Genomic DNA, 27,960 nt, shown 5'->3' with positions numbered 1-27,960 from the left:
ATATATATATATATATATATATATATATATATCTTGCATTTAGACACAGTAGCCATAAGTCTCCAAATTTCTCAGCCACAAAATATTACAACACAGATCCTTTGAGCAGATCAGACTCACGGGTCTTGTTACAGATCTTCAAGTGTTGCCTTAGACTGGACTTGTGGCGGAAAATTTTCCCACACACATCGCAGCTAAAACCACCTATTTCACTATGGCTACTCAGGTGGTCAACCAGTGAGGACTTCACGGTGAATGCCTTGCCACACTGCTCACAGGAAAATGGCTTCTCCCCAGAATGTATACGGAGGTGCTGCAGTAGATGTGATTTCTGGCTAAATGCTTTCCCACACTCCTCACATTTGTGCGGTCTCTCTCCCGCGTGACACCTCTGGTGCTGCTTCAGGTTAAACTTTTGGCTGAAGCTCTTTCCACATTCCTCGCACTCATAGGGGCACTCACCACTGTGACACCTCAGATGTAAAACGAGGTGCCCCCTCCGGCTAAACGTCTTGCCACAATCTTGGCATTCGTATGGCCGTTCTCCAGTGTGAAATCTCACGTGCTGTTTCAGGTTGTAATTGTGGCTAAATGCACGGCCACAGTCTGGGCAACTGTATGGTCGTTCGCCTGTATGGCAACGCCTGTGGCGATCACTTGTTGATTTGTCGGCGAAGGCCTTGCCGCAAATCGTGCATTCATAGGGCTTCTCCCCTGCATGAAATCGCAAGTGCTGGGTCAGAGATGACTTGTGACCGAAAGCCTTGCCACATTCATCACAACTGTAAGGACGCTCGCCAGTGTGGCACCTAAAGTGCCGCTCTAGTGTGTACCGGTCCCTGAAGGCCTTTCCACAATCCTGACACTCAAATGGTTTCTCCCCTGTGTGGCTTCGAACGTGGAGGGATAGATGGGAGCGGTGTCCAAAGTCTCGGCCACAGATATCACAAACAAACGGCCGATCTCCAGTGTGCAAGCGCACGTGCTGCGTCAGGTGTGATTTATCGGTGAAAGTCTTTCCGCATTCCTCGCAACCAAAGTTTCGTTCACCGGTATGGTTGCGCAGATGACGCAAATAAGCAAAGCGTGATGAAAAGGTTTTGTTGTCACACTCTTTGCAGACCCAAGCCTTATCATCACTGTGGACCTTCTCGTGGCACAGCAGCTTGGCGAGTTCTCCAAACATCTTACCGCAGATATTGCAACAGAAGTTCAATTTTTTCGGTTTTCCAGAATCTTCAGCACAATTTTTAAAAACAGCAGACTTTGCCCGTTCATATTGCCCAGTAGCAGCGATCAACATCACTGGCTCCACCGGTTCTGGCATCAGATGATCTTTACTTCGTAATCCTGCAAAGTGGTCTTCCATCATTTGAATTCCCGTGCCTTCAGGTTCCAATAGCTCTGCACACGTGTGGTTTACAAAAAAGAAAGAGTTTAAAAATAAGCCTTGTGCTTACATTTAAGCATGCGATTGCAAAGATTCAACCCAAATGTTAAACTCTTGGATCAAACAGCAGCAATTATGTTCCAGCATAGAAAAGGAGATTATGTTCAGATGGTGATTGAAAGCTCAGAAAACAAATGCTAAAGTCGGCGAATCGCCAATCCGATAAGTCCCAGAATACCCTGGATGATCTGCCTTAAGGTTACTGGGGTTTTCGCACAAGTCACCTCGGGTTCTCCTCAAGCTCGAGCATACGTCTCATGGGATTCACCCATGTTCAAACCCTTCCCAAAAAAATAAAAATAAATCCATTGGGACCATACCCTATACAGAGCGTTGGTGCTGCCGAAACAGTCTCCTGGGCTATTGGGCAAAATCCTGGATGGTCACCACTCCGACGCAGGCTAATCAAATGGCTCCATCATCCCAGCAAGCTGGTACTCATTTTGCTGACCTCAAAAGGATGACAGGCTGAGTCAACCCCACCTGGTATTAATTCAATGGTACAGGATTTGAACTCAGGACCCAAGGATCCCAAGCCCACCACCATAACCATTAAGCCAACAGGCATACAAATCCTTTGACCCACGTTATACTCCCCACGTATCATCAGCAGCCAATGAACTCACATTGTGTTCATCGGGATATCCCCAATGGGCTACTATGCACTCAATGTCCCTTCCCCCCCACCCCTCGAGAATGTTGAATTGTCTGGGTGAATCACCAAAATTAAGGAAGGATAAACCAAAGCATTTGAAATTCCCTGGAAAACACCCCAGGGATTCATGCCAGGCACATTATTTTTCGCTGGGAAAATGTCAAGCGAAGATGACAATCACTCCATGAATATTCGCAAGGAGAAATTGCCTCTGCATGGGGTGGCCGAACGTGCGTTGCTAAACTTTGTTGACCCTTCCAGATATACAGTTAGTTAAAAAATGAACGAAGGTGGATTGTAACCGGTGAGGTCAGCTTTCCAAGATGATCGAATATGAAGTCAACCATATCAAGCAAGCAGTGAGCATCCAATGTGGCACACCTTGCCTGGTCGGCACGCAGAATCCCGGCTCCACTTTAACAGCCTTACGAAGCCCTGAAAATGAATGCACACAAATAGGTATCATCGTGATCTCACTTCCTTAAACCATCATCCATGATGTCATTCACTGGTCCGTTTGGGAGAGAAAGGGGGCGGGCGGGGGGGGGAGTCAGATAGGCAGTTCCATGACCACGTTATTGGTTGATGCAAGCTTGTCTGGCATGGATTCAAACTCCGACACAACAGTACCAGATGGTTATGTCACTCTGTGACAAATACTTTCAAAACGATGAAATCACTGACATGCCACTTCATCATTTGGATTGTTTCGGCTTATACATGGTATTGTGTACACTGTGGTCCTAAATGAGGAGAAAGCTTAGAAATTGAACCCAGTTTTAATAAGATAAACAATCTTAATGTTATATAATACCCAAGTGTCTGTGCTTTCAGAAAATGTATACTTTGCTATGCGTCCCATGGATATAGTTGCTTACAAAGCATGTTTTTTTTTATCCAAACACAAGCTATTTTTTCCATTTTTATAGCTCATTTTTTAGAAATGGGTGACATGTATGATTGTATATATTGTCCAAAATGGTTGAAAATGCATTTTTTGTTTGATATATAACATTATACATAAGAATAGAACAATTCCTTGAAACAGTACATTTCTTATGACCTTCTGCATATCTTGGCACCTTCAAATGTGTAACATCTCAGATTTTGAAAAATTTCCCCCAGTCATAGTGAAGCTTTCAAAATCTTATTCCAGAAATTTGAAATGCATCTGATAGAACATCTTAAATAGCAACTTACTTCTGCATAAAGTGATGATTTAAAATGGCAAGTTTCAACATGGATCATTACTACATACCAGTTTTTAGGTTCACTTCTATGATTGGGTCAAAAATGTTAGGAAGTACGTAACAAATTGCATTTACCAAGCTGCTACAAAATTACTGGTAGCTATAAGCTTGATTTTATAACCATTGAATAAGTTTACCAAGATGGCCCTATGATATAAAAATCAATACCAAAGGCCAGTTTGTGTTCAGTATACAGAACATCAAAGGTCGTTAGGAAGTACGTAACATTTTAAAGAAATCTGCACTTTTAATCCTAAGATGTTAGTTTGGTTCATCACAGCATTTATTTCTATGGTTAAGTTTATGTGCATATATATTTATGACCTGAATGAACACTGATCAATTTGATAATTTCATATGACCTTGACCTCTTTGCTCAAGGTCAAATATCAGGTAAACCAAATATTCTCCATATATGTGGTTTCCAATTAGTGTATAATACATATCTAAGCCATCAGACCAATTTTAGAACGATATGAGAGGTTCCTTGATACAGATAATTGATAACCAACTTTGACCCTGTCAGAGCAATAGAAAGAGGAAGAATTAAGCTCTGCCCAAATAGATCCTGAATCCCCATGATGTTGGCTAACAAATGATATGCAAAACTTAATCATACAATGACTTTCATTTTTTGGTCCCCCGTGTCCTAAATGTGTACATAATACCTTGCTACAAGCCTTTCTCAAGTTAAGAAATCTTAAGGCCTTGAAAAAATCACAGAGTCGCACATTCGCAAAACATTGGAGGCATGCAATCAACTCAACGTGTTGCACCAAGTGGATTGGCCTGACAAGCATTCCCTTCTGAACTGATGGCTCATGACATTTAGAGAACCCAGGTTTAAAATACTATTTTTATTTGTCCATTGTCTACCAGTCCTTCCAAATCAAATAAAAGCACAGCGATGTTTACAAACACTTTTGTCCTGAGCGCAATTCATCTACAAGCCTTCAATCGATGTAGAAAAAGAAAAACCGTTTTGAACACTTTTAGAATGTATCCTTGTGTGGTTGCCATGAGGTAAAGATGTTCCTTTGTTCTGTTCAGAGGAAAAAAACAATTAATTTGGACTATTAATGAGCCTCACATGTAGTTGTTTACTGAACCGATCTTCACTGATGGATACTCGACTTGGATTGTGGAAGTTCTCGTAAGAGGACTTAGTCATTGGTGAGGATCGGAGTTGGAAACGAAGAAGAGTGCTCTTTATACTCGCTCTCAAAAGTAAAACTTTTTTTGGGGGGGGAGGAGGGGCAGGGGTGGTTTACATCTGATTTTGTTGATTCGAGAGCACCTGAGATCTTAAGTGAAAGGCCTTTCAGTCACAGTAGTTGTAACAACTTCCCTCTCCTGCCCCTCTTGTCTCCTGCTCCCCTTGTTGTATGTTCTTTGTGTTAGCTCTCATACGAACTTCAACGGTGTATACAAAAAAAAAAACAATACTAATAACAGTAATAAAAACCCTAATTGTGTGATGATTAGCCAAGTCCATTGTACGGTGCACAAGCTGTGTGAAATTTCACTCAAGAGATCCACGATTTGGTGGAATATTTTGAAAAACGTTTATTTTTTTTTTGGGCTCACTGCAGCTTTCATAGTGACCATCTCTGGGGTTGAAGGTCGAGTCATGTGAGACGTCTACCTTCTCTCGGCGATGGCAAAGCAGAATTGCGAAGCTCGCCCGGTCCCTTCTCGCTTGGCAGGAGAGGGAAATTCAGATATATTTGGGCATCAAAAAATGGCTAGTCCTTCATCTGGTATTTTTGCAGCAGACTGTTCTCCTGCATAAAATATATCCACACATTCAGCATATTTAATCTTGTATTCACAAAAAAAAAAAGTTAAGAGTGCATCACTGAGGCCTTTACCATACATCCAAACAATAGAGCCGAGAAGTAGAAAAAAAACCCAGTAAATACCAATGTCCAAAAGCTACTTGGAGACCACACCGATCCTGCACAACCTCGGGACAATAGCAATGGTTATTATTAGTTTGTATGCAGTCTGTGACTGCTGGTTGCATCATTGCTGAGGGCATGGCTGTGCCGCTGATGCAGTGCCCCCTGCTGCCAGTAAGCTGGTATTAATTTTTCCGAGCCCAGACAAATGACAGGCTGAGGCAATCCACCTGGTGTTATTTAACGGCACAATAGGGGCTCAAACTCAAGCCCCTAAGACCTTAAGCAAACCCCCTTAATTGTTAAACCAACACCAGGCATATTACAATAGTCTCAAGTCTGTTTTTTATTTTTGAAACATCCAATATTTTGACTTTTAATTTTGTCAGCCATTACACAAATATTAATTACTAGCTCTTTTTCCACTATTTCAAACTTTTCCAAGCATACAAAACCAATAGAAACAATTGCACTAAAGATATTTCAGGCTCTTTCTTAGGAGAATGAATTTTATCAACCAAATGTTGAGAGAGATAATATGTTAACCAACATGAGAGAGAATGTGAAGCAACTTTTTGGGTATAAGCACTTCTTCAAAGCAAGAGGATGATGATAAGTTTTCCTTTGTCTTGCTTACCTGCTGTAGTGTCAAAACCATCTTTGTCATGCTCCTCTTCCTGTTTCAAGTCTCCCTCCAACTGCTGTTCTTTTTCTTCATCATAATCACCATCTTCTTCTTCTTCTTCTTCTTCTTCTTCACAATCATAATCTTCTTGTTCTTCTTCTTCTTGCAGGTTCTCCCACTTCACTCCCATCCGAAGATCTTTGGCGGTCTGGTTTGAAGCCGTTGCATCTCCCTTGCTCGATGCATAATTATCAATGGCACTTGCCTTTTCCTTTTCTGCACTCAGCACGTCATGAGTGAAAGAAGAATACTGGTTACAAATCAAAATCAAACATTTTCCCCACAAGTCGAACGACAAATCTACCGCAAAACGATTTTTTGAGTTAACAGTGAGAATAAGTACCGAAAGTGCATTTCATCTCAAAATACGTTTTAAGCATCACAAAGAATCCGACTTGCGGCTCATGCCGTGGTAAATCAGGCGACATCGCTCAATCTCAAATACAACATCCGTCTCAGCCAAGAAACAATAAAAGCATGAGCCAAGCTCTCGCTCTTCCGTAAGTGTAGATGTATTTGACATACAATAACAATCCCAATCGCCAAATGAAACATCATGCAGGTTTATGCAATGGGGCGTTCACACAAAATATATCGGAGCAAACACCAACATTGCATATGTTTAGTCACAATCATCATCCCTCAAAACTTATCTGACACGTGCACAATTCATATGTGCCTTGTGCGTGTCAGCTAAATCGTTTCCATCAACAATTCTGAACCATTCTTCTTATTCTTCTTTTTCCTTTCACTGTCAGGGAGTGAGAGTCAAGATGTGTAACCTAGGCAGTCATCCCATCATGACAGCACACCCAAATCTCAACAGAAATGCTCCGAGACTTCATGATCCGACGACGTGTTCTAAAAGTGTGCACATACAAGACACCTTTGGAAGAAGATGGAAAACTTGAAGTTATAGTCTTAGTCTTAGTTTTAGTGAATACTCGAGCAAAAAGGCCGACCTTACCTTTCACAATGACAGAGTCCACATAATCTGGATCCAGTTTCATAGTGCTTCGCATGGCTGCTGTGATTAAAGAATAAAGGGAAGAGTAATGCAAGTTTTAACACAGATTTGACGTGTGTGTGTGTGTGTGTGTGTGTGTGTGTGTGTGTGTGTGTGTGTGTGTGTGTGTGTGTGTGTGTGTGTGTGTGTGTGTGTGTGTGTGTGTGTGTAACGTGCGTACGCACGCATTCACACAGGATAGGACGAAAATGGTTGCTTTGTTGCTGTGGCGAGGCAACATATCTCAGAGAAAGGCTTAATGGTAAAAGAAAGGATAAACATCAGTCTATGTGCAGACGGCAGACACCTGCTTTGTGCAGTCTTTCTCAGTCGAGAAGTTTATCCTTTCTTTTGATCAAAATCTTCCTGACTACTTCTCCAGACCTCTTGGTGGACCACAGACAGAAGGGTGTGTAGCAAACGCATCCAGTTGGTCAGGATCCCTGTGACAATAGCTCGTGTGGGACAAGGTTCATCGTACCATCACAGTGAAGAGGTTCGTATTTGGTGGAGCTATAAAATGCATTTATTATGTATTATAGTGATGCTGTCCAACGTCATGGTGCTGGGGTAGCACACTTGCCTTTGAGCTGACAAGATTGGGTTTCATTCCCGACCCGAGTATAAACTGTCGGATCGGTGCTTTGCAGGCCTGGCATTGCATCACAAATTTCAATGTCCCCCGGATAGTCTTTATGCCAGGTATCCCATCTGCTAGCATGAGCTGGTGGTCATGAAAGACCTCTCGGTGTTATATGCGAAGGTGCAGTGGGTCATCACCCGTGCCATGAAAAATAAAATAAAATCACAAATTTCTTCCAAGTTCGATTGCACGTCAGGCCTGGCCAGTTGGTTTGTGAGGTTTGCAGCATAGGTTTCTCAGAGCAACTACACAATGTGGAAATAATTGGGGCTTTTGAAGGAGTGGTAGTAGTAATAGTAGTAGTAGTAGTAGTAGTAGTAGTAGTAGTAGTAGTAGTAGTAGTAGTAGTAGTAGTAGTAGTAGTAGTAGTAGTAGTAGTCGTAGTAGTAGTAGCAGCAAAAATGATGCTGCTTCTATTATTTCAGATCTTTTGAATGTGTTTTATAACAAAATTATATTCATGGAAAGTTTGGGTTATGTTCAAAAGGTCATTTTTGTAGTGGACAGCTAGGGGGAAGAAAAAAAACAAACATTTTAAAAACATTTGTAACTACAACTGGGATAGTCAAAGCTAACCTCAAAACCACACTAGATCAAGATGGAAAAGCTGAAAACAGTATCCACCTCTTGCTTAAAACTCCCAAAATGCAGGCCGACTGATTTGTTTCTCCTTCCAGAAGCAGCTTAATCCCACTCTTCCCTAAAGGGCTGCAGGCAGGTGGTGCACCACCATGTTACGTAATTCTCCACCTCAACCCATTATCTTTTCTTCCACAATTAACCCCACATGATATATCCCTCTAATTTGAAGACCCTTTCGCTCTCCTCATTCCCATGCTTGCTGTGTCGAACTTCTGCTTCATTGATAGTACATTACTTATCCCACAACCCCCTCCCCTACACCACCACCACCACCGCCGCCGCCGCCCTATCGCACTTGGGGTGGCAGGATGGCCTTGAGGTACACACACTCACCGCCAAGTTGTCTGTCTAGCCTGGGTTCGAATCCAGACCCAGCTATAAACTGTCATCCTGTTGTTTCACAGGCATCAATGTATGTGCCATCCCTGGGATGGACATTAAAGCAGGTGCCTCGTCTTCAAGCATTCGTTTGTGGGCGTTAAAGATCCCACATTGTCCTTTGTGAAGAGTAGGCGAGCAATCAAAGATCCCAAGTAGGCGAGTGGCCAAAACATTCCAAATTCCTGCCATAACCTCGGGTGGTTCGTCTCGTCACAAAGGAGCGAAATGCAAAAAGGCCAACCACACCCCCCCTTCCCCCCCAATGGGGAGGGGGGGCACTACACCTCTTAGCTGAGCATGCAGTTAGTAGTCGTAGGAGTCATCGCTTTTTCATCAGCTTAGGGTTTAACGACAAAAAAAAAGGGTGTTGGATGAAGGGAAAGAAGCTTGGATAAATTGAAAATGGATTGGAAAGGAGGAGAAAAGCGTAAAGAGGTTCAGATTAGGGAACATTAAGCGGGGATATAAATGGGATAAATTGGATCGGGTTGGTGTAGGTTTGGGCGTTGGGTGTCAAATTCGCATGCCATCTAAAATCTAAATTCATCCTTTGCAATCGTTGTGCTCTCCTCTTTGTGCCGGGGAATGAGGAGACACCACGTGAAGAGACATTTTGCCCTTATTGAAGCTTGCCGATAATCGCCTGGCTCAACCCAAACCAAAGCAGACATTCGTCTTTCTGCCTCATGATGTGCAATCATCCTCTTTCCAAACATGAAATGTCCAACCACCAAAAAGCATCTGCATCACACCTTTGCCTGGTTGTTCTGAAGTCCATATAAAGTATTGAAACGAATCTGGAAGCCATTTGCACACATACAGACAGCAGTCCCGAAGCTTAGTTATTTCGATAAGTATGTGTTTATCGTCAGGGTCCCGTCCTTCTGTTTAATGGGTTAATTACATGTGTGCGCTACGAGTTACTTTTACAGTCAGGGTTTTTTTTAATATCTTTAAATCTTCATCCTTCATTTTCGCACCATCGCCATCCATCGCCCACGTGCAACGTGTCACGTACAGGGGTGAGGTTCCCTACGCCCACCGTGAGCTCGTCCAATCAATGGTGGCCACGAGTCGCCTGACAACCCCTCGTCCAATCCGGAGGCTAGTCCCTCAGAGCGTTTCCCTCGACCCCCGGGGGAGGGGAAGGATAAGAAGAGGTGGCGAGCCGTCGATAAGGTTCGTTCGCCCGGTCGAAAAGAAAGAAGGAGGGAGAGAAGAAGCCTCGTCTTGCCTGCTGGCGTTCTCGTCTACCGCGGGTGCTCGTCTGGTCCATCCCCTCGTCCGTTGCGTCGTTCCTGGTCCCTGGTGCTTGGTGCTGCGTTGGCGGCGGGTTCGAGTCCCGCCACCGGACAAGCTCGACCAGACCGCACGAGGCGGACAGGTGCAAGGATAGGGCCCAATAAAGGCCGCGGCCACCATTTATTTGGGTGTGGGTGTGTGTGTGTGTGGCGCCAGTCTTTTAAGTCGAACTGTTAAGTGCTTTTCACTCATTGTAAATTGCCTGCATTTCCCTTATTCTGATAACTCTGTTCTTTGTGTGCTCCCCTCCCCGATTATTGTTTGTAATAAACCCCTGTTAAATGTTCCAGCTCGTTTTCTGTGCTTTCTCCCATTGACCCGGCACGGTGCGTATTGAGAATTAGTGAGGCCGTTGGTGCCGTAAGTTGTCATTTGGGACCGGCGCGGATCTGGTAACTCCGCTCGGTTACGCCGGATCCGTGTCGGTACCTGCGACTCGGTTCGGACAGAGTCGGCCGAGGGGGTGATTTCCCCGGTAATTTGACGACGTGGGTACTTAGGTATATTGAAATTTGGCTAACATTTACCCTACCCCACGCCGTCAGAGCATTGGCGATCACGGTCCTTAAAGTGGCCCGTCGACTCCGGAGTAACGACCTTTTAATTCCAGGTGTTCCGATGGGAGACGGCTCTACTGTTCCACCTCGTGGTCGTTTATCGCCACCGAATCCCGGCCCACAACAGTATATGTATACATTGTATAGACAATTAGGGTATGTGTGCGTCATTTTGTCTTTTTTGCATCCTTAGCTGAGCGTGAATGTGATGAATGAATGAGGAGGAATAATGTGCTTGGTTTGTACGTGACAGTGGAGATCATTACGTGGTGTCCATCGGGTTACGGGCGAGTGCACTCGTTCCTTACTGGAATTATTGCTTCCAAATAATCTGTCGAGCAATTGCCGCGACTCCTGCAGACAGACGGCGTTGCTGCTCGAAGCATCTTGTCGTCCTGCTTCCATCATGCTGCACGTACACATTCAGTGTCGACAACAAGTTTGGCGACATTGCACGGTGTACATCGACAAAATACACGTTTCCGTCGATGTCGAATTCTTCTGCAGTTGCGGCACTTCTTCTAAGTGATATAAATCGTGCATTTAAACGGTATTCTTGAAAAAGATTCGTCTCACCAACACAAGACACAGATCGATTCCGATTGTGACGACGTTTGGCGGGAAAACCCGACGTGAAGAGCGTCATTTGAGCGAAAAAATAATTTAATAAAAACTAAAGCACATTTACCGGTTCATAAATACTTTTTTTTAATCACATCAAACTATCAATGGAATTAAGGAATTAACCAAACGTTGCAATGTCAACGGTATTTACCTGAATCGGACCGCTGCTCATGGAGCTTTCGTGACTGCATCGTGCGAATACAAAGGCGATCCGGGGAAACGGGGAGATTCAATGAAAGGATTTGGAGACGTGAAAACGCAAACTGTAAAACGAGCAGGACCGACACTGCGAACAAACATTCGGCGAGGCCTTCCGGCAGAATTTTTCTTCTTTTTTTTTTTCTTTTTTTTTTTCTCGGTCTCTTCATATAAAATTTCACTGGAAAAAATATAAAAACGCCGAAATTAATATACACCAATCAGGCTATGCGATTAATCAAATTACAGGCAAATCATTTTGATCTGACAAAAAAAAAAAACATGATGTTGCGACCTACTGCAACATGGCCGACATACAACGCGGAAAACGTGTCACGTTAAATAGCAACATCAAAGATGGAATGCAGTAAAAATGTATCACCCACATTAATATCAATTATATACCTTCAAAATCCAGTAATTTGTAGACTACTATACACCTGTATGTGAAATGAAAGGAATCCCCATTATTAAACAGTCTTATTCTATTTTCTGCATCCGTTCTCCTCCCCTTACCTCATCTTAACCATACATACAGATATTCAGGACATCTCATAATTATGTCACCCCATTTTGCTAAGCTATAAACTGGCCAAAAAGTCATTCGAGACTGGAACATCTTTGCATGAGGAATGCAGAATATCAAATTTATTAGGACAAATGCTCAATGTGACTACGAGCAACATCTTAGCATTTTGAAATGGAATGACAGACATCGACCATAGTTTCTGGGTGACAAACACAACACAAAAATGGGATAACATAATTCTGAGACACCTAACATGTATATCCGATCCGATAGATGTTCCATATAGTGGGTTGGCATAGCTGAAAAATATGCAAAAAGAAAAAGAGCAATCAGAGATTGCAGACCCTCGCCAGGACTTTTGTGTAGTTTTGTGTAGTGTTTGTGTACTGGTGTGTTACGTAATTAATAAGAGACATAACTAGAATTGCCAATTTATAACTGCTGGTAGTGATGACCGGGTACCGATACGTTCCGCTTTGATCGGACATCTGACCCTGACCCATGACGTTCATTATTATTCAATTGAATTTAGAATGGGATTGAAATAAATTCAATTCCAATCAAATGGAAGACCAAATAGGTACAGTCTTGCATTGGAGTCATCAGAACGAACTCAAACAAGTAAAAAAAACAGATGAAGTCATCGGGAGGAACCTGGATAGGATTCACATTTCATCTCCTACTCCTCTACTCTCAAACACATCCAGACACAGCCAAGTGAGCCTCATTCAAAAAAACATTTTAAAAAATTCAAAAATAACCCAGATCAAAAAAATATATATTCTGGTTGCCAGACCATGTGCGTCCAATCATGTTGAAAACATATATTCCCCATCACTATGAGATCATAAGTGTGAAGTTCCACGTCGACTGAATAAGCGGTTCGAGAGAAAGAATTTTTTTTAAAGATTTTCGCTAAATCCAACATTGGTGCCAGACCATGTGACATCAATTATTCGTGAATACCCTGGTATTTCCAAGGCTTGGGAAACATTTTTGTAAAGTTTCCCCTCGATCTGTTCAGCCATGCTGGAAAAGATTTTTTTTTTATAGGTTTTAGGGTAAATCCAATATGGCTGCCAAACCAGGTGACCTATGATGTCATATGTGTGAACGTTTTGTTCCTCATGGAGAGGCGTTCACACGTGTAAAGTTTTGCCTCGATCTGTTCAGCCACTTCAGAGAAGAGGCTTTTTGAAGGTTTCTTTATTATTTTTAAACAATATGGCTGCCGAATCATGTGACCGATGATGTCATCAAATATTTTTCTGTGAACTATTTTATCCCAAGATGACCCTCAAAACTTTTCATACTGATCAGATGTAGCGTTCGACATATGCAATCATGACGTAATAATGAAGGCACCTCTGACGTCATAAAAAAAATTACATTCCCCATGAGGCGTACTTTATATGTGCCAAGTTTCAATTTGTTCCTTCATTAAAAAAAATATACAATGTCAAGGCTCGTATCAGTGCCAACACACAGAGGGAACAAGAGACAAGAGTGGTGGGAGAGGGAAGCACAAAACAGTGGGGACCAGAGACAGTAGGAGATCTGTGGAAGGAAGAGGGATGGGTTGGGGGACATGGGGTATACAAAATGGACACTACAGGGACGTTCAGGAAGGAAAGCAGGGAATTTGAAGGAGGTGGGTTTGGGGTGGATTAACGGGGGTAGAAAATATCGAGGATTTGGATGGGGGACGATAAGAGGTGGTGATGAACAGTTGTTTTGAAGGCGTGGAGGGAAGAATGGGATTGAACAGAGTGAGGGAGTTTGTTCCAAAGGCGGGGAAAAAGAGGAATGAAAGAGTGAAGGTGAGCAGTGATTTGTGATCTGAAATGCCTTGGTTTCCAGAGCGTGAAGTCGAGGAGGTTGAGAGGCAGGAGCACCAGCCCGGATGGGAGAGCAGTACTCAATCAGGCTGCGGATGAAAGCTTTGTATGTGGTCAGGAGCTCAGGTGGGCTGAGGAAGGACTTTGCACGACGGAGGATTCCCAGTCGGCGACTGGTTTTGGAGGCGAGGTTTGAAATGTGGCTTTCCCAGGAAAGGTCATGGCAGATAGTGAGACCCAGAATCTTGAAAGAAAGGACTTCTTCCAGAGGATTGTTGAGAAAGTAGATGGGGGGTTTTCCAGATGGTCCTTTTGGAGAGACATAATGAGAGTGAGATTTGTCCGGATTGAAAGACATGTTCCACGTGTTGGACCAGGTTGTGATTTTATCCAGATCTGCAGTGAGCAAAGAAGCTGCTGCTTGCTGGTCTGAGGGATGACAGATGGTTCGGCAGAAGGTGGAGTTATCAGCAAAGAGATATAGAGGATTTTCCAGAGAGTCAGAGAGATCATTGATGAAAACCAGAAAAAGAACAGGGCCCAGAACGCTACCTTGAGGAACTCCAACCTGGAAGGGAGGAGGGGATGAAAGAACTCCATTTTGGGCCACATGTTGGCTGCAACAGGAGAGGATGTCTGCGTTTTGTTGGATGGAATATCGTTTGTGGAAGTTCAAATTCGTATTCAGCGCATCGTTTTCAATCCGAAAATCATAATTCAATTCCACACCCGGTGGCACAACATTTGATTTTGAATCATTTTTTGGTTTAACAGTTAACCCGCAGGGGAGAGTGGGGCAATATGGTCCCTTTTTTGATTTAACAGTTAACCCGCAGGGGAGAGTGGGGCAAGATGGTCCCTTTTTTGGTTTAACAGTTAACCCGCAAGGGAGAGTGGGGCAATATGGTCCCTTTTTTGGTTTAACAGTTAACCCGCAAGGGAGAGTGGGGCAATATGGTCCCTTTTTTGGTTTAACAGTTGACCCGTCGGGGAGAGTGGGGCAAGATGATCCCTTTTTTGGTTTAACAGTTGACCCGTCGGGGAGAGTGGGGCAAGATGATCCCTTTTTTGGTTTAACAGTTGACCCGTCGGGGAGAGTGGGGCAAGATGATCCCTTTTTTGGTTTAACAGTTGACCCGTCGGGGAGAGTGGGGCAAGATGATCCCTTTTTTGGTTTAACAGTTGACCCGTCGGGGAGAGTGGGGCAAGATGATCCCTTTTTTGGTTTAACAGTTGACCCGCAGGGGAGAGTGGGGCAATATGGTCCCTTTTTTGGTTTAACAGTTAACCTGTACACTTGTAAAAAGCACAACAAACAGGCATTGTTGAAACACATGGAACCTTTGAGATTTTTTAAAACGACACCATCACATTGCAAAGATGCCGTTGCTATTGGAGCCATAAATATCAAAAATCCCCCAAAAATCTGCCATTTAATGAAGAAACCACATGGTTGTTAAACACAAACTCACCAATTGTCCAAAACTTGTGGACGGATTCGAACGAAACTTGGTGAATGAGTTGGTTCGGTGACAAGAACAAGCCGATTCGATTTTAGTTCAGGTCCCAATCCAGATCTGCCATGGTGGGATAAAAAAAAATGGAAAGTAATAAGCTTGGTGGAGGTACACGCTCTTTCGAGTGTGCCCTTGTCGTTATTAACGAGTATTTGTCGTTATTAACGGTAACGTTATTATTAGCAGAGTACCCACCCTCCGGGCGATCTTGTTCCAAACCTGCAACGCATTTTTCTGACGCTAACCTCTATTTGGGCGGTGTATAAGCAAAACAACTCACTTCACTGGAAAACGCGGGGACAGGAATCTTGCACTGTCAATGGTAACAGACTTGTAGTACCCTCCCTCACCTGCAGGGGGGCGCAACACGATACACATTCACATGGAGAATTAGCGTTCCTCCTTTCACCCTCCAACATCACCGGCAAAGATAAAAACACCTCTATACATTGAGTGGGGTCATGCTGATCCGATGTAGCACGTCTGGATGTAATTGGCCCAGAACTGTAGGAGCAGCAGCCCAACAAACAAACACACAAACACCAGTCCATGAGTTACAGTGACGACTCGACGACCCGTGAACCCGTTGGGTTCCCGTTGTGAGCGGTTGATAAAAAAAAATCATTTCAAATTTTTTTTTTTTAAAAGACAGCTCCAGCGAACTATACCGCTTAGGTTATTTGCAATGATCAAATTATCCCGAAGAGAACTTGACTGAATCAGGAATTGATTTTTTAATCATTTTTTTCGTTGCCCGATTTGAACGAAACTTGATACTGCACACCGCAGGAGAATGGTGAGTAAGGTGGGCTGAAATTTTTTGCGCTATCGTGTATTGTTTTGGCTGTATTTCGGGAACATACACATATATACATATATACATACATACATACATACATACATACAAGATGAGAGTTTTAGTAATATATACATTACTTGATGCTTATAAAAATGTAATCGGTTATTGATTCAAAAGCTCTTGGTATAACGGCCCTTTCCTCTCACGCTGAAGGCTGCCAGATTGGTAGTGCGAGGAGAGGTGGCCATGAGGGGAAGATGGCGGCGATGAGGGTTAGGGTGTATTGATTTTAAGGCCGCTCTTGGTATAACGGCCCTTTCCTCTCACGCTGAAGACTGCCAGATTGGTAGTGCGAGGAGAGGTGGCCATGAGGGGAATATGGTGGCGATGAGGGTTAGGGTGTATTGATTTTAAGGCCGCTCTTGGAATAACGGCCCTTTCTTCTCACATTTCCACAATACTTTGATGTGCTGATTTCAGGGGATTGTTTTTCCTTTCGTAACTCACAGTTTGCCAGATTTCTTGGAGAGAATGGAATATTGTGACCGTGGCCCAACGAGGTCAATGCTTCAGCCAAATCAACCCGAGACTGAGAGACGATCCGTTGAGGAATAAAATGGACGGCTTTCTGGACGAGACCCAAAGTCTCAAACACACGGTCTCCGCTCTTCCAATCCAATGATCAACCCTGTCACCCCCGAGCGCTCACATACGCAAGGTGTTTCATTACGAGGTCGACAATGATGGCCAGGTATTAGAATTCCAGTTCTCGGGTCTTGTAAATTGTCGAAACATCTTTATCCCAATACCACCGTCGTTGAATTAACACCAGGGGGTTGACTCAGCCTGTCATCCTTCTGAGGTCGGCGAAATGAGCACCAGTGCACTGGTGATTTAATGGTTAAAAACAAAAGGTTTAATTTGAGTCGGGAGAATTGTAAACCGTTACTGTAGATATTCACGGATACACAAAATCAAACAGGGAATGATTGTAAACCGGTTTTGTTCCACGATCGGGGTATTTCTTTCTTCATTGGTCGACCGAGGGTATGACGTCGAGGCCAAATCCCAAAATCTGCAGCACAGGAGCAGAGTGGATCCGAAAAAAACAACAACAACAACAACAACAACAAGGTATAAAATGTGTCAAGCTGTTTGTACCTGTGAATAAGTTTCACACAGGTAGACGGTCAAACACCTTCAAAGACATGGAAGTCGAGGGCATGTTGGATGAGAATAAGGTCTTGGCCATAGCAGGTAACATACGAGTACTTTCGCATTATTTATCCTTTTGTTTTTTTCTTTATACCATTCTCCATCTTGCTTCCTGGCATTGTCTGTTCATCCTACTAACCAGAGTTCCCTTGATTCAGACTTTTTCATGCTGTAATTGAATGGTTTCCATGGTATTTTGAAGGACACCTCATGAATATTCATGTACACACACACACACACACACACACACACACACACACACACACACACACACACACACACACACACACACTGACAATTTCTGTCTCAGATCTTGTAAAGAATTTGCACCTTGCACCATGAGAAGGAGGACATCGAAAAGGTCATCGCTGCAAAGCTTCAAATAAGCCCGAAATTTGAGAAGAGGAAGGGTGAAGGAAGTGCCGTGTTGTAGACGGGATTTTATGCATTGAAAAAAAATATTATACACATCATTGTATCAAATTGGATGAGTAATTACCTCTACCACCGAAGGTGAAGGAGGTGAGGTTTTCACCCCTTTCTGTGTCTGTCTGTCTGTCTTTCTGTTTGTTTGTGTGTTTGTTTACCCTGTAGCAGCCACACCGTTTCAGCGATAATGGCCAAACTGGGTAGAGACATCGGCCATGGTCCAACTTAGACACTTGTCGTTTTTGGTGAATCTAGGTCAAAGGTCAAGGTTAAGGTCAAGGTCATCGAAAAACCGAAATTCTTATTTTCGCAATAACGTCCGCTAAAATGGTCCTATCGACTTCAAACTAAATCCAAAATGTGCATCTTCCAATACTGCATCCAACCTTATGTCTCATTGGGGTGTCACACCAACACCCTTCTTAGCGGTCAGGGGTCGAATGTCAGGGAGGTCGGGTCAATAATTTCAAATTGCGATAAAAACGCCATTTCGATCCCGATTGACTTCCAATTTGGCACGTGGTATCTTGGTATGAGTGTCCTATTATATGCCAAAAATGGTGAAATTTGGTTCAGCCACTTCCGGTTACCATGGAAACAAAGTTCCCTAATGATTAACAAATGCAAATTTTCAGAGGTCAAGGCAAATCTGGTGACCTTGAAAGATCAAACTCCAGGTTTTTGTTTTTTCAGAGATCATGGAGATATGACAAAGTTATTCCGGCAATTCCTTGCTCAACGAGCAATTTCATTTTTTTTGTTTGTGTGCAGGATATCTCAAAAGTTGTGGACAAATCCGGATTAAATTTTGTGGACAGATTGGGTGTGTGACAAGGACGAACTGTTTAGATTTTGGTGAAGATCCGGATCCGACTTCTAGAATTTTAAAAGTGATTCTTCACCATTGAGAGATAGGGCCAAAACGATATATAGCACGATATCTCAAAAAGTTGCGGACGGATTCAGATCAAACTGTTGGACATGTTGGGTGTGTGACAAGGAAGAATTTATTCAATTTTGGTGAAGATCCGCATCCAGATCTGATAATTTAAGTGAATCTTCACCATTGAGAGACAAGGCGAAACCGATATATAGCATGACATCTCAAAAAGTTGTGGACGGATTCTGATGAAACTGGGTGGACATGTTGTGTGTGACAAGGAAGAATTGATTCGATTTTGGTGAAGATCTGAATCCGGATCCGAATTCGAGAATTATTTAATTTTTTAAGTGATTCTTCACCATTGATTGGGCCAAACCGATATATAGCACGACATCTCATAAAGTTGTGGACGGATTCGGATGAAACTGGGTGGACATGTTGGGCGTGACAAGGAAGAATTGATTCAATTTTGGTGAAGATCTGAATCCGGATCTGGATTCGAGAATTATTTAATTTTTGAAGTGATTCTTCACCATTGAGAGATCAGGCCAAAGACGACATAGTACTGTACAGCATGATATTTCAAAAATGTGTTGGGCCCGATACGTTCTCGTGGATCAGGTATTACGTGGTGGATGTATGCGCTCTACCAAGTGCCCTTCCCATTGTTAAATTTTGCACAAATGTGCACATCATCGGCAAAAAGGATGGTACTGAGCCATCACGTATTCATTTGGTCGAATGATCTGCACATTTGTACAGGAGTCTCCGGTTCACAAACGGAACAGTAAAGGGATGGTGTGATGCCATCACACACTTCCGCTGCTCATCCTGGAAACTGGAGTGGTAAATAATGGTTTGCACTCGCATGGTTTTCCTATTGTCTCCTTCATGTTTTTAGATCCTCGTGGAGGATTTAGATCCTCTTGGAAGTAAAAAAGTTGACGTCATAATATCAAATTACATAAAAAAGTAATACCAGTAAAAGTTGACGTCATAATATCGCCGCTAGTGGAAATCGCCTATACCATTATCTCCGAAACTAGGCAAGCTGTTTGAATTTTGTTTGCGGGAATCAAGCCGGGCATTAGCACAGATAATTCATCGCAAACCTGATACATCACAATGATGTCATATTCGTTTTTATGACGTCATCATTAAGAGGATGAGGATCTTAGCTCATTTGAGCTTGTTTTTTTTACTTGTATGTTTACGAGTGCCTATTTTAATCCCTTGTTTTAGTTATTAATAAATCTTTGTTTCCAACAAGAGAATCATTTTTGTGGTGAATCAGGATTTATTATATTTAGCAGGATGTATTGATTCGTGCCAAATGCTGCATCAGCAGTATTTCAGCTATATTGTTGTGAAAGTTTGGTTTAGTTTTAAGCAGAATAAATTTTTTTTAGCAAATGCCATTTTATATAAATCAAATTTGGTAATTTGGAAAACTTGACAACCTATCATGATGGAATGTTGTGCATAACAAATTTAGGTGATACATTTTCGAATTGCTGGCTAATGGGTGTTCTACATGTTTTGCATGGCCTTGACCTTGGACGAATTTTGATCAGATTTTATACACACATACATACAAACAATCTCTGTAAGTTTCAAATTCGCAAAACGCTGCATTTCACAGAAAGAACTTGTAAACGCAAAAATGCTCAAATTGGCCTAAAACAAGCTTTTTTCACCAAACAAAAGCATTGTCCGACTCAACTTTTTGTTCTACATCACTATTCTGAAGCAAAAACGAGTGATTTTATTGAAATAGTGAGTATTTTAGCTTCAAATTCCCAAAAATGCTCAAATTACCCTAAAACAAGCTTTTTTCACCAAACAAAAGCATTGTCCGCCTCAACTTTTTGTTCTACATCACTATTCTGAAGCGAAAACGAGTGATTTTATTGAAATAGTGAGTATTTTAGCTTCAAATTCCCAAAAATGCTCAAAGTAGCCTCAAACAAGCTTTTTAAACCAAACAAAAGCATTGTCTGACTCAACGTTTTGTTCTGCATCACCATTCTGAAGTGAAAACGTGTGATTTCATTGAAATAGTGAGTATTTTAGCTTCAAATTCGATAAATGCTCAAATTAGCCGAAAAACAAGCTTTTTAAACCAAACAAAAACATTTTCTGACTCAACTTTTTGTTCTGCATCACAATTCTGACGCGAAAACGTGTGATTTCATTGAAATAGTGAGTATTTTAGCTTCAAATTCGATAAATGCTGAAATTACCCTAAAACCTGCTTTTTAAACCAAACAAAAACATTTTCTGACTCAACGTTTTGTTCTGCATCACCATTCTGAAGTGAAAACGTGTGATTTCATTGAAATAGTGAGTATTTTAGCTTCAAATTCGATAAATGCTCAAATTAGCCGAAAAACAAGCTTTTTAAACCAAACAAAAACATTTTCTGACTCAACTTTTTGTTCTGCATCACAATTCTGACGCGAAAACGTGTGATTTCATTGAAATAGTGAGTATTTTTGCTTCAAATTCGCAAAAATGCTGAAATTACCCTAAAACCTGCTTTTTAAACCAAACAAAAACATTTTCTGACTCAACGTTTTGTTCTGCATCACTATTCTGAAGCGAAAATGCGTGATTTCATTGAAATAGTGAGTATTTTAGCTTAAAATTCGCAAAAATGCCCAAATTAGCCTAAAATAAGCTTTTTAAACCAAACAAAAGCATTGTCTGACTCAACTTTTTGTTCTGCATCACTATTCTGAAGCGACAACGTGTGATTTCATTGAAATAGTGAGTATTTTAGCTTCAAATTCGAGCCAAAAAATGCTCAAATTACCCCCAAAACAAGCTTTTTAAACCAAACAAAAGCATTGTCTGACTCAACTTTTTGTTCTGCATCACTATTCTGAAGCGAAAACGTGTGATTTCATTGAAATAGTGAGTATTTTTGCTTCAAATTCGCAAAAATGCTGAAATTACCCTAAAACCTGCTTTTTAAACCAAACAAAAACATTTTCTGACTCAACGTTTTGTTCTGCATCACTATTCTGAATCGAAAACGCGTGATTTCATTGAAATAGTGAGTATTTTAGCTTCAAATTAGCAAAACACTTCGCTGGTAGTTGACTTGCCTTCCAGATGTGGTTTGCTGAACAGGAAATGAAAATGATTAAATTATGTGATGTCTCTTGGCCTTGATTCCATCCATCCCACAGCTCTTAGTGATAAGATAAGTGGAAATCCACCGAATGGCACAGTCACTTTTCCAGACAGATTCTCCCCACAAAAGGTCTTCCGAATCAGAGTGTGTGTGTGTGTGTGTGTGTGTGTGTGTGTGTGTGTGTGTGTGTGTGTGTGTGTGTGTGTGTGTGTGTGTGTGTGTGTGTGTGTGCGTGCGTGCGTGTGTGTGCATGTGTGGTTGGTTCTTTTCTCCATATGCGGGTTTCAAAGGTGGAACGAAGTCCTCCCAGGTCTCGAAGTATCCACCTCTGTTTCAGTAAGGATCATGATTCAAAAACCAAGCTGTGAAGATGTGTTTTTCTCAGTTTTCTTCCGAGGGCTCTTTTGAGGATCGTCACTGAGCCCCAGACGGCCTGCATCTGCAGTTCGTTTGTAATAATATTCCCCAGAATGTTTTTTAAGATCTCTGCAAGGTTCTTCTTCATCATCCCCGTTGCTCCAATTGCCATTGGCACAATTTCAGCACTCTTCAGCTTGCAGGATCTTTTTACTTCATTTTTGAGATCTTAATATTTGGTTATTTTCTTGATTTCTACGTTGTTTAGGCCAGAAATTGCTGGATTCTGACACCTCAACTAACAATGTCTCATTTTCTTTTTTGTACCTCAGTATTATATCCGGTCACAATGCTTTGTTTTCGATGTCACGCTCGATGGGATCATCAGGTCATACATGAGCATTACTTCCTCATTTGTTTTCAGTGATTGCTTTTGCTTCATGTTTCCATGAGTTTTCTGGAACTGGGATATTGAAATTTATGCAGATGTGCCAGTGGATTACTCCACATACCTTGTTGTACCTTTGTGTGTATAGCCGTTGTGACATGAGTTTTTTTTACATCCCAATAGGAGGTGGCTCGTGCTTACTGTTTCTACCTTGAAAAATCTACAGTTGTCCGATTGGCTCAGTCCCACCATTTTCTTAAAGCCATTCATGTAATGTCCTTGGTCTGGAGCATTTTACAATGATTTGTTCTCCATCCCAATTGAGCTGACCTCTTCTTAGCCATTCCAATGGGTCTTTTTTGTCAATGCCCAATCGGTTCAACTCTTCTTTCTGTTTTTTAATGGCTTCCTGCTGTTTTATCATTCTCCCAGTTGTCGGTGTATATTTGTTTTTGTCTTTTGCAATCGTCGGGGCTGTAGTCGTTGCTGTTTTGGTTTCATGTGTGACATCTTCTATTTACACCTGTCTTTCAATTTTTTTTTTGCAAGATGGGTTATGGATACTCTTTCTGACTTGCTGTCTTCATGTTCACGTACAAACTGGATTTGTGACAAACACAAACAGAGTGTGTTTGGGTGTATACACTCAAGTCAGACAAATTAAAGATTGCATTGAAAAGGAACGAGAAAATGGAACTTGATGTGACTGCATCAATGGATATGCCTCCACCCGCATTATACATCAACCCACCATTATGTCTGATCTCAGTTAAAGATCACATGAGAGAGGGTGTGAGAGTGAGAAAAGGTCACATGCTTCCAACTTGAGTTATGATCTGCAAAATGATTTTCAAATGGCTCATGACCTTTGGCCTGTCAAATCCAAAATCGAATTACTTCATCTTTGCATTATAGTACATACTCGTACTAAGTTTGGTCAAAATACCTTCAGCGGTTCACAAGTTATCGCAGTAATGAAGATCTCCTCTGCACAGATGGACGGACAATTCGAAAACACACTCTTCCGTTGTGGAGGCATAAAAAGTGTGAAAACAAATCTTATGTTTCGAGATATTCATTCAGGCGTAAATGAAGAAACACCAGAATTCAGAGATTGAGCAAATACAAGTTGCATTCGGGGGGGAAGAGGAGGGAAAGTTGGACGTGGGGTGCGGGAGTTAAGAAGATGACAATAGTGAAATGCACTTCATCAGTCCTTAAAAGCCTGTGTAAGGAGCTCATTAAGACGTGACACCATTGGTCGAGGGTCTTCAGTCAAACCGGCAGCCATCATGGCGTTGTCACAAATCTGAAAGCAGATGAGAAATGAGGATATTGCATTTAGAAACCAGGTTACACATGACATTTTGTACAATTGAGAAGGTAAGACTATGTCCTTAGATCACATCAACAACGTAAATGTCCAATCGACCATCAATTAAAGTCTGGTCGGCTGCACACCTGTCCAACATCGGAAACGTCTTCCTCACATATACTCTGCCTTCAGAATCATCTTACCAACTCAGAATCTATCTTTTGATCTTTATTCCACATTCCCTTTATCAATTTTTAAAAAATGTTTCATTTTTCAAATTGATTACCTTCACTTTGTCCTTCTTTAACCAAGCTGTCCAAATGATGCAGAGGTCATGAAATGGCAAATAAAAACGGAAGCACAGCAACAAAAGTGACGCTGCAAGTCTCGCAGTCACACACCATCAAGAATACCCAACCTGCTTCATTTTCTACTCCCTCATTACTGGACACCTGCACCTGGATCTCATAGTCCCTCATTGTCACCCCACATCCCTATCCCAAGATTCTTTCCCAGTGGGTATATTAATGGTTGATAAATGTGTCCTACTGCGAATCACACATGAAGACCACTCTGTGGTCACAATGTCAGATCACAGTGCCTTCTGTCATGAAGTACGATATGCCTGTGGTTCCCCTATCCGATATCCCTGTGGTTCAGATTTCATCCATTTTGCGATACCTGCATCAGTCGAACATCATGTGCCCCTTACTACATTCGATTTTCAAACATACATTTTGGTGCTTCGCCAAGCCGATGGATGAAAGTCTATCTTTGCTAGTTCGGCGGCAAAAGCCAACTGAAGTATTTGCGTGGGAAAAAGGCTCTTAACGAACGTTCAACCAAGAGATGTAGCTTTCATTAGCAAACTACAAAGCAATGCACAAAGGTGCAACAACAAAAAGGTGGCAATGGAGTAGGTAGCTCAATTACTTATCCACTAGCCATTGAGCTATCTCGCCGATTCCTCATTGGGGTTTGTGTTCATTGCTTGAAGGGTGTGTTGGATCTCAGCATGCCGTCGTTTTGGATTGTGATGGAAAGCCGACCGTTCCGTTTGCATTTAGATTGCGGATGTTGAAGATTCAACGGTATCCTTCAAAAATAGCATTTTGTGGTGGCAGCTTGGCAAAGACAATTTGAAGCGTATGATGGCCTACTCTATGAGCAATCCACCACATAACTCATTTTTCTCTGCACAGCACCGATTGTTGTTGTGGAACTATTGGCCAATTGCCACCCCCCCTCAAGCCCCGATTTTATATGCTCTGCAGCAATCAGTACTCAAGTTGTATCCGTGTGCTAGAGCGTGCACATAGAGAATGTAGCTTAGGCAGGATTGGCAAAACGACTCCTTCCTACATTAAAAAAAAAATCTTTCTTGGTATAAAAATTTTTATTCACCCCTAACACTATATTTTCCACGATCATTCTAATTCACCTCCTTCAATACCAATTTCAAATCTGGATTGCTCTCAATAAATCCAGCCATTTATCAAGCAGGTTGAGGGAAGTATAATGTTTTCAAAGGGTGTTCCAGTAAGCCTGAGTGAAAGCGAAATGGAATAGTCGGTTATGGAATAACGAATAATACTTGTACCTGCTCCACCAGCAACCTGGCCAGCTCTGGGTCACGGGTTTTCAGCTCATTCAGCTTTTTAATCAACGTGTGCCTGAAATGAAAAGACAAATACTCTTCTCAATCCCCTTCAGCATTATGAGAAAGCACAATCAGTAATGTGTGAATGCGATGTGCCAATCCATTGAATTGTGCTCTTTACATACATACAAACTGAGCGAAGAGCTCCCCCCCCCACCAAAAAAAGCTTACAATTTTGCGAGCATTTTTTACAATCAAGGTTGTTGGACATTAAAGATCCCACAGTGTCCTTGTCAAAGAATAGGCGAGCTATCGCCGGCACTCTGGACAAATTACAAATTCCCACTCTAACCTACAGAAGGAACTGCATCAGCAGTATAGCTGTGTGTCTCAAGCAAACCCCTCCAAGGTTTCAGGGGCTTACACAAACGTGTTTTTTTTAAGTAAGGAAACACGAATGACATGGAGAGATTGTTTAAGCTCTGAAACTTATCTCAAGTTAAACGTGCTATCATATTATAGCTCGCTGAAAAGAAAAGCTGCAACTCGTATTTAAAACAGGAAAAAAAAAGTGTTTCTATCCATCTCCACCAATGTTGACTGAAAGCAAGCAAAAAAATTATGGTGATTTGCCAACCCAGGGTTGATTTCCAACGTAGGTTGGAGCATCTGTGCTCGCTCCCCGGCTGTACGGCCGAGCGCCTGGGTGCGCAGGAAGTGTCGAGCTGCGCCCATTTCCAGGACGGTGACCATTGCTGGGTGCCTGTCCAGCCTTGCTGTGACCTGGGAAGTACACAAGAAGACCAAAACAAAAAAAACTCATTAAACTCCTTTCCATAAACGACATAACAACATCTGAGATGTGAGGGATCTTTGGATTGCTCCCGAGAGATTGATCGGATATCTCCCTGCCGTCAGCCTGTTCGAGTAGAACCGACTGGGACAAATCAACAACAACCATTCAACTACAATGTCATTAACTACAACAGTTACAAATGAGCTCTCCCACCCCCCTTCTCCCAGCACCATGTGATCTTTTGCAATGCAGAAAAATGGGGCAATGAAACCCCTGGTGTGACCTTGACATTAGTGATCTTGTCTGCAAGCACAGTCTTGATCCAAGACATGAGCTCCTCAGCATCTTTCTCTGCCAAGCGTTCTGACTCTGCTGGGAACAGGTGGCAGTTATTAACCGCTCTACAAAATGACACCCCAATTGAAATGCTCAACAGAGTGAAAAAAAGCACCATTAGTGATTAGGGGGGAGTCTTCTTATTTTACTTGCAGCACAAGGCTATGGGGTAGCATTGGTTGAGGGCATGGCTGTGCCGCTGATGCAATGCCCTCTGTAGGTTCGGGAAATCATTTGTAATTCGTTTATGGTGCAGGCAATAGTTCGCCAACTGTATGTAAAGGACACAGTGGGATCTTTAACACCCACAAACTAATACCGGCACATGGGATTCCCGTTTAACATCCATCCGAGGGACAAAACACACACTGATGAATCACCCTGCCATGTAAATCACCAGGATGACATTTCATAGCTGGGTCAGGATTCCAACCCAAGCTGGACAGCTCAGAGGTGAGTGTGCATACCTCGAGGCCATCGGCTCAACCCACCATTTGGCAGTAATTAATGGCAACAAAGTATTTTGGACATTATTAAAAAACATGGCTTCCCTTTTGGAGGTTACAGAGTTGTAGTCGATTTGTCATTTCCTAAACCGAGAAATGCTCTTTCCTCTGAAGTTTTTTTGTCGATTTATATTCATATGGGTACCTAGAACAATTTGAGCTTGGTTGCCCAAATGGCAACATTGGGCAACTCTGGGAATTTGCATAATCCATGATGGCCACCAAACGTCATCTCGATAATTTAGCATCTGACTCGCTAATCCTAGAATGGTGTGTAATACATCTTTTTTAGGGTTTTCATGTGTGTAGAATCCATTTCTGATATTATTTTTTCGATTGCATATCCGAGTCTTCAGGTCCTTGGTACTTCCAGTCTTGCTCTATGGATGCGAGACTTGGACTCTGACCAAGGATCTGAGACGGAGACTTAATTCCTTTGGTACCAGGTCTCTTCGGAGAATCCTTGGCTATCGCTGGTCGGATTTTGTGTCCAACGAGCGGTTGCTGAGAGAGACTCGGATGATATTTGTTACCTGCATAGTCCATGAGCGTCAGTTGCGGCTGTATGGACATGTGGCTCGTTTTCCTGACGCTGATCCTGCTCACCAGATTCTCTCAGCGAGGGAGTCTCATGAGTGGAGGAGGCCAGTGGGCCGACCACGTGCCTCCTGGTTGCAGCAGGTTGACCATCATCTCAAGGAGATGGGGATGGGCCTGGCATCTGCCTGGGGGATGGCCAGACTGAGGCCCCTGGAGTACCGGCGGAAAGTGGACGCAGCGACGCGCTGTTCTGGCACATGCTCCCATACCTGACCTGACCTGTGCATGCTGACCAGAGCCCCATGATTGATGATGCCGCTTTGAACCTCCTTATCGATGAAATGTACACTAATAGAAAACTATGTACTTGGACATCCATTGAACAAGAACAAGTAAGACAAATATGTGAGTCATGGTGGTTTGTTGACAAGGAAGCAAATGTTCACCAAGCTGGTTACTTATTGTGGTGATGATGTGAT

The 27,960-nt window shown here is 42.4% G+C and overlaps 2 protein-coding genes across 11 annotated transcripts in view; both read right to left on the bottom strand.

The window, feature by feature from the left end:
- Positions 1-6: 6 nt before the first annotated feature.
- On the bottom strand, positions 7-11,448 carry LOC147009777 (uncharacterized). Of its 9 annotated transcripts, none has more exons than XM_085860800.1 (6): positions 11,248-11,447; positions 10,739-10,993; positions 6,909-6,968; positions 5,894-6,157; positions 2,487-2,540; positions 8-1,404 (listed from the first exon to the last, which is right to left on the bottom strand). In XM_085860800.1, the coding sequence occupies exons 2-6, from the start codon at positions 10,893-10,895 to the stop codon at positions 86-88; spliced, it is 1,854 nt and encodes a 617-aa protein (XP_085716926.1). In that variant the 5' UTR covers positions 10,896-10,993; positions 11,248-11,447; the 3' UTR covers positions 8-85. The 9 variants fall into 9 exon arrangements, with proteins under 9 accessions (XP_085716925.1, XP_085716926.1, XP_085716930.1 ...); XM_085860804.1 differs by having other exon boundaries at positions 6,909-6,965; positions 10,781-10,993; XM_085860802.1 differs by having other exon boundaries at positions 10,739-10,881.
- An 11,999-nt stretch (positions 11,449-23,447) lies between these two features.
- TRAP1 (TNF receptor associated protein 1) overlaps positions 23,448-27,960 on the bottom strand; it is a 29,295-nt gene continuing 24,782 nt past the window's right edge. Inside the window, exons 15-18 of one of the 2 annotated variants that reach the window (XM_085860788.1) lie at positions 26,383-26,471; positions 25,941-26,086; positions 25,304-25,376; positions 23,448-23,697 (exon numbers count right to left, since the gene is read on the bottom strand). In XM_085860788.1, coding sequence (XP_085716914.1) covers positions 23,599-23,697; positions 25,304-25,376; positions 25,941-26,086; positions 26,383-26,471 — 407 coding nt within the window. In that variant the 3' untranslated portion in view covers positions 23,448-23,598. The remainder of the gene's footprint in view (positions 23,698-25,303; positions 25,377-25,940; positions 26,087-26,382; positions 26,472-27,960) is intronic. The other variant, XM_085860789.1, reaches the window with a different exon arrangement.

Source organism: Eptatretus burgeri, chromosome 17 (assembly GCF_056783735.1).
Source record: "Eptatretus burgeri isolate ZD-2024b chromosome 17, Ebu_testis_v1, whole genome shotgun sequence".
Taxonomy (NCBI): Eukaryota; Metazoa; Chordata; class Myxini; order Myxiniformes; family Myxinidae; genus Eptatretus; species Eptatretus burgeri.
Note: the sequence above shows the minus strand (reverse complement) of the source record. Positions and strands in the feature narration are given on the sequence as shown.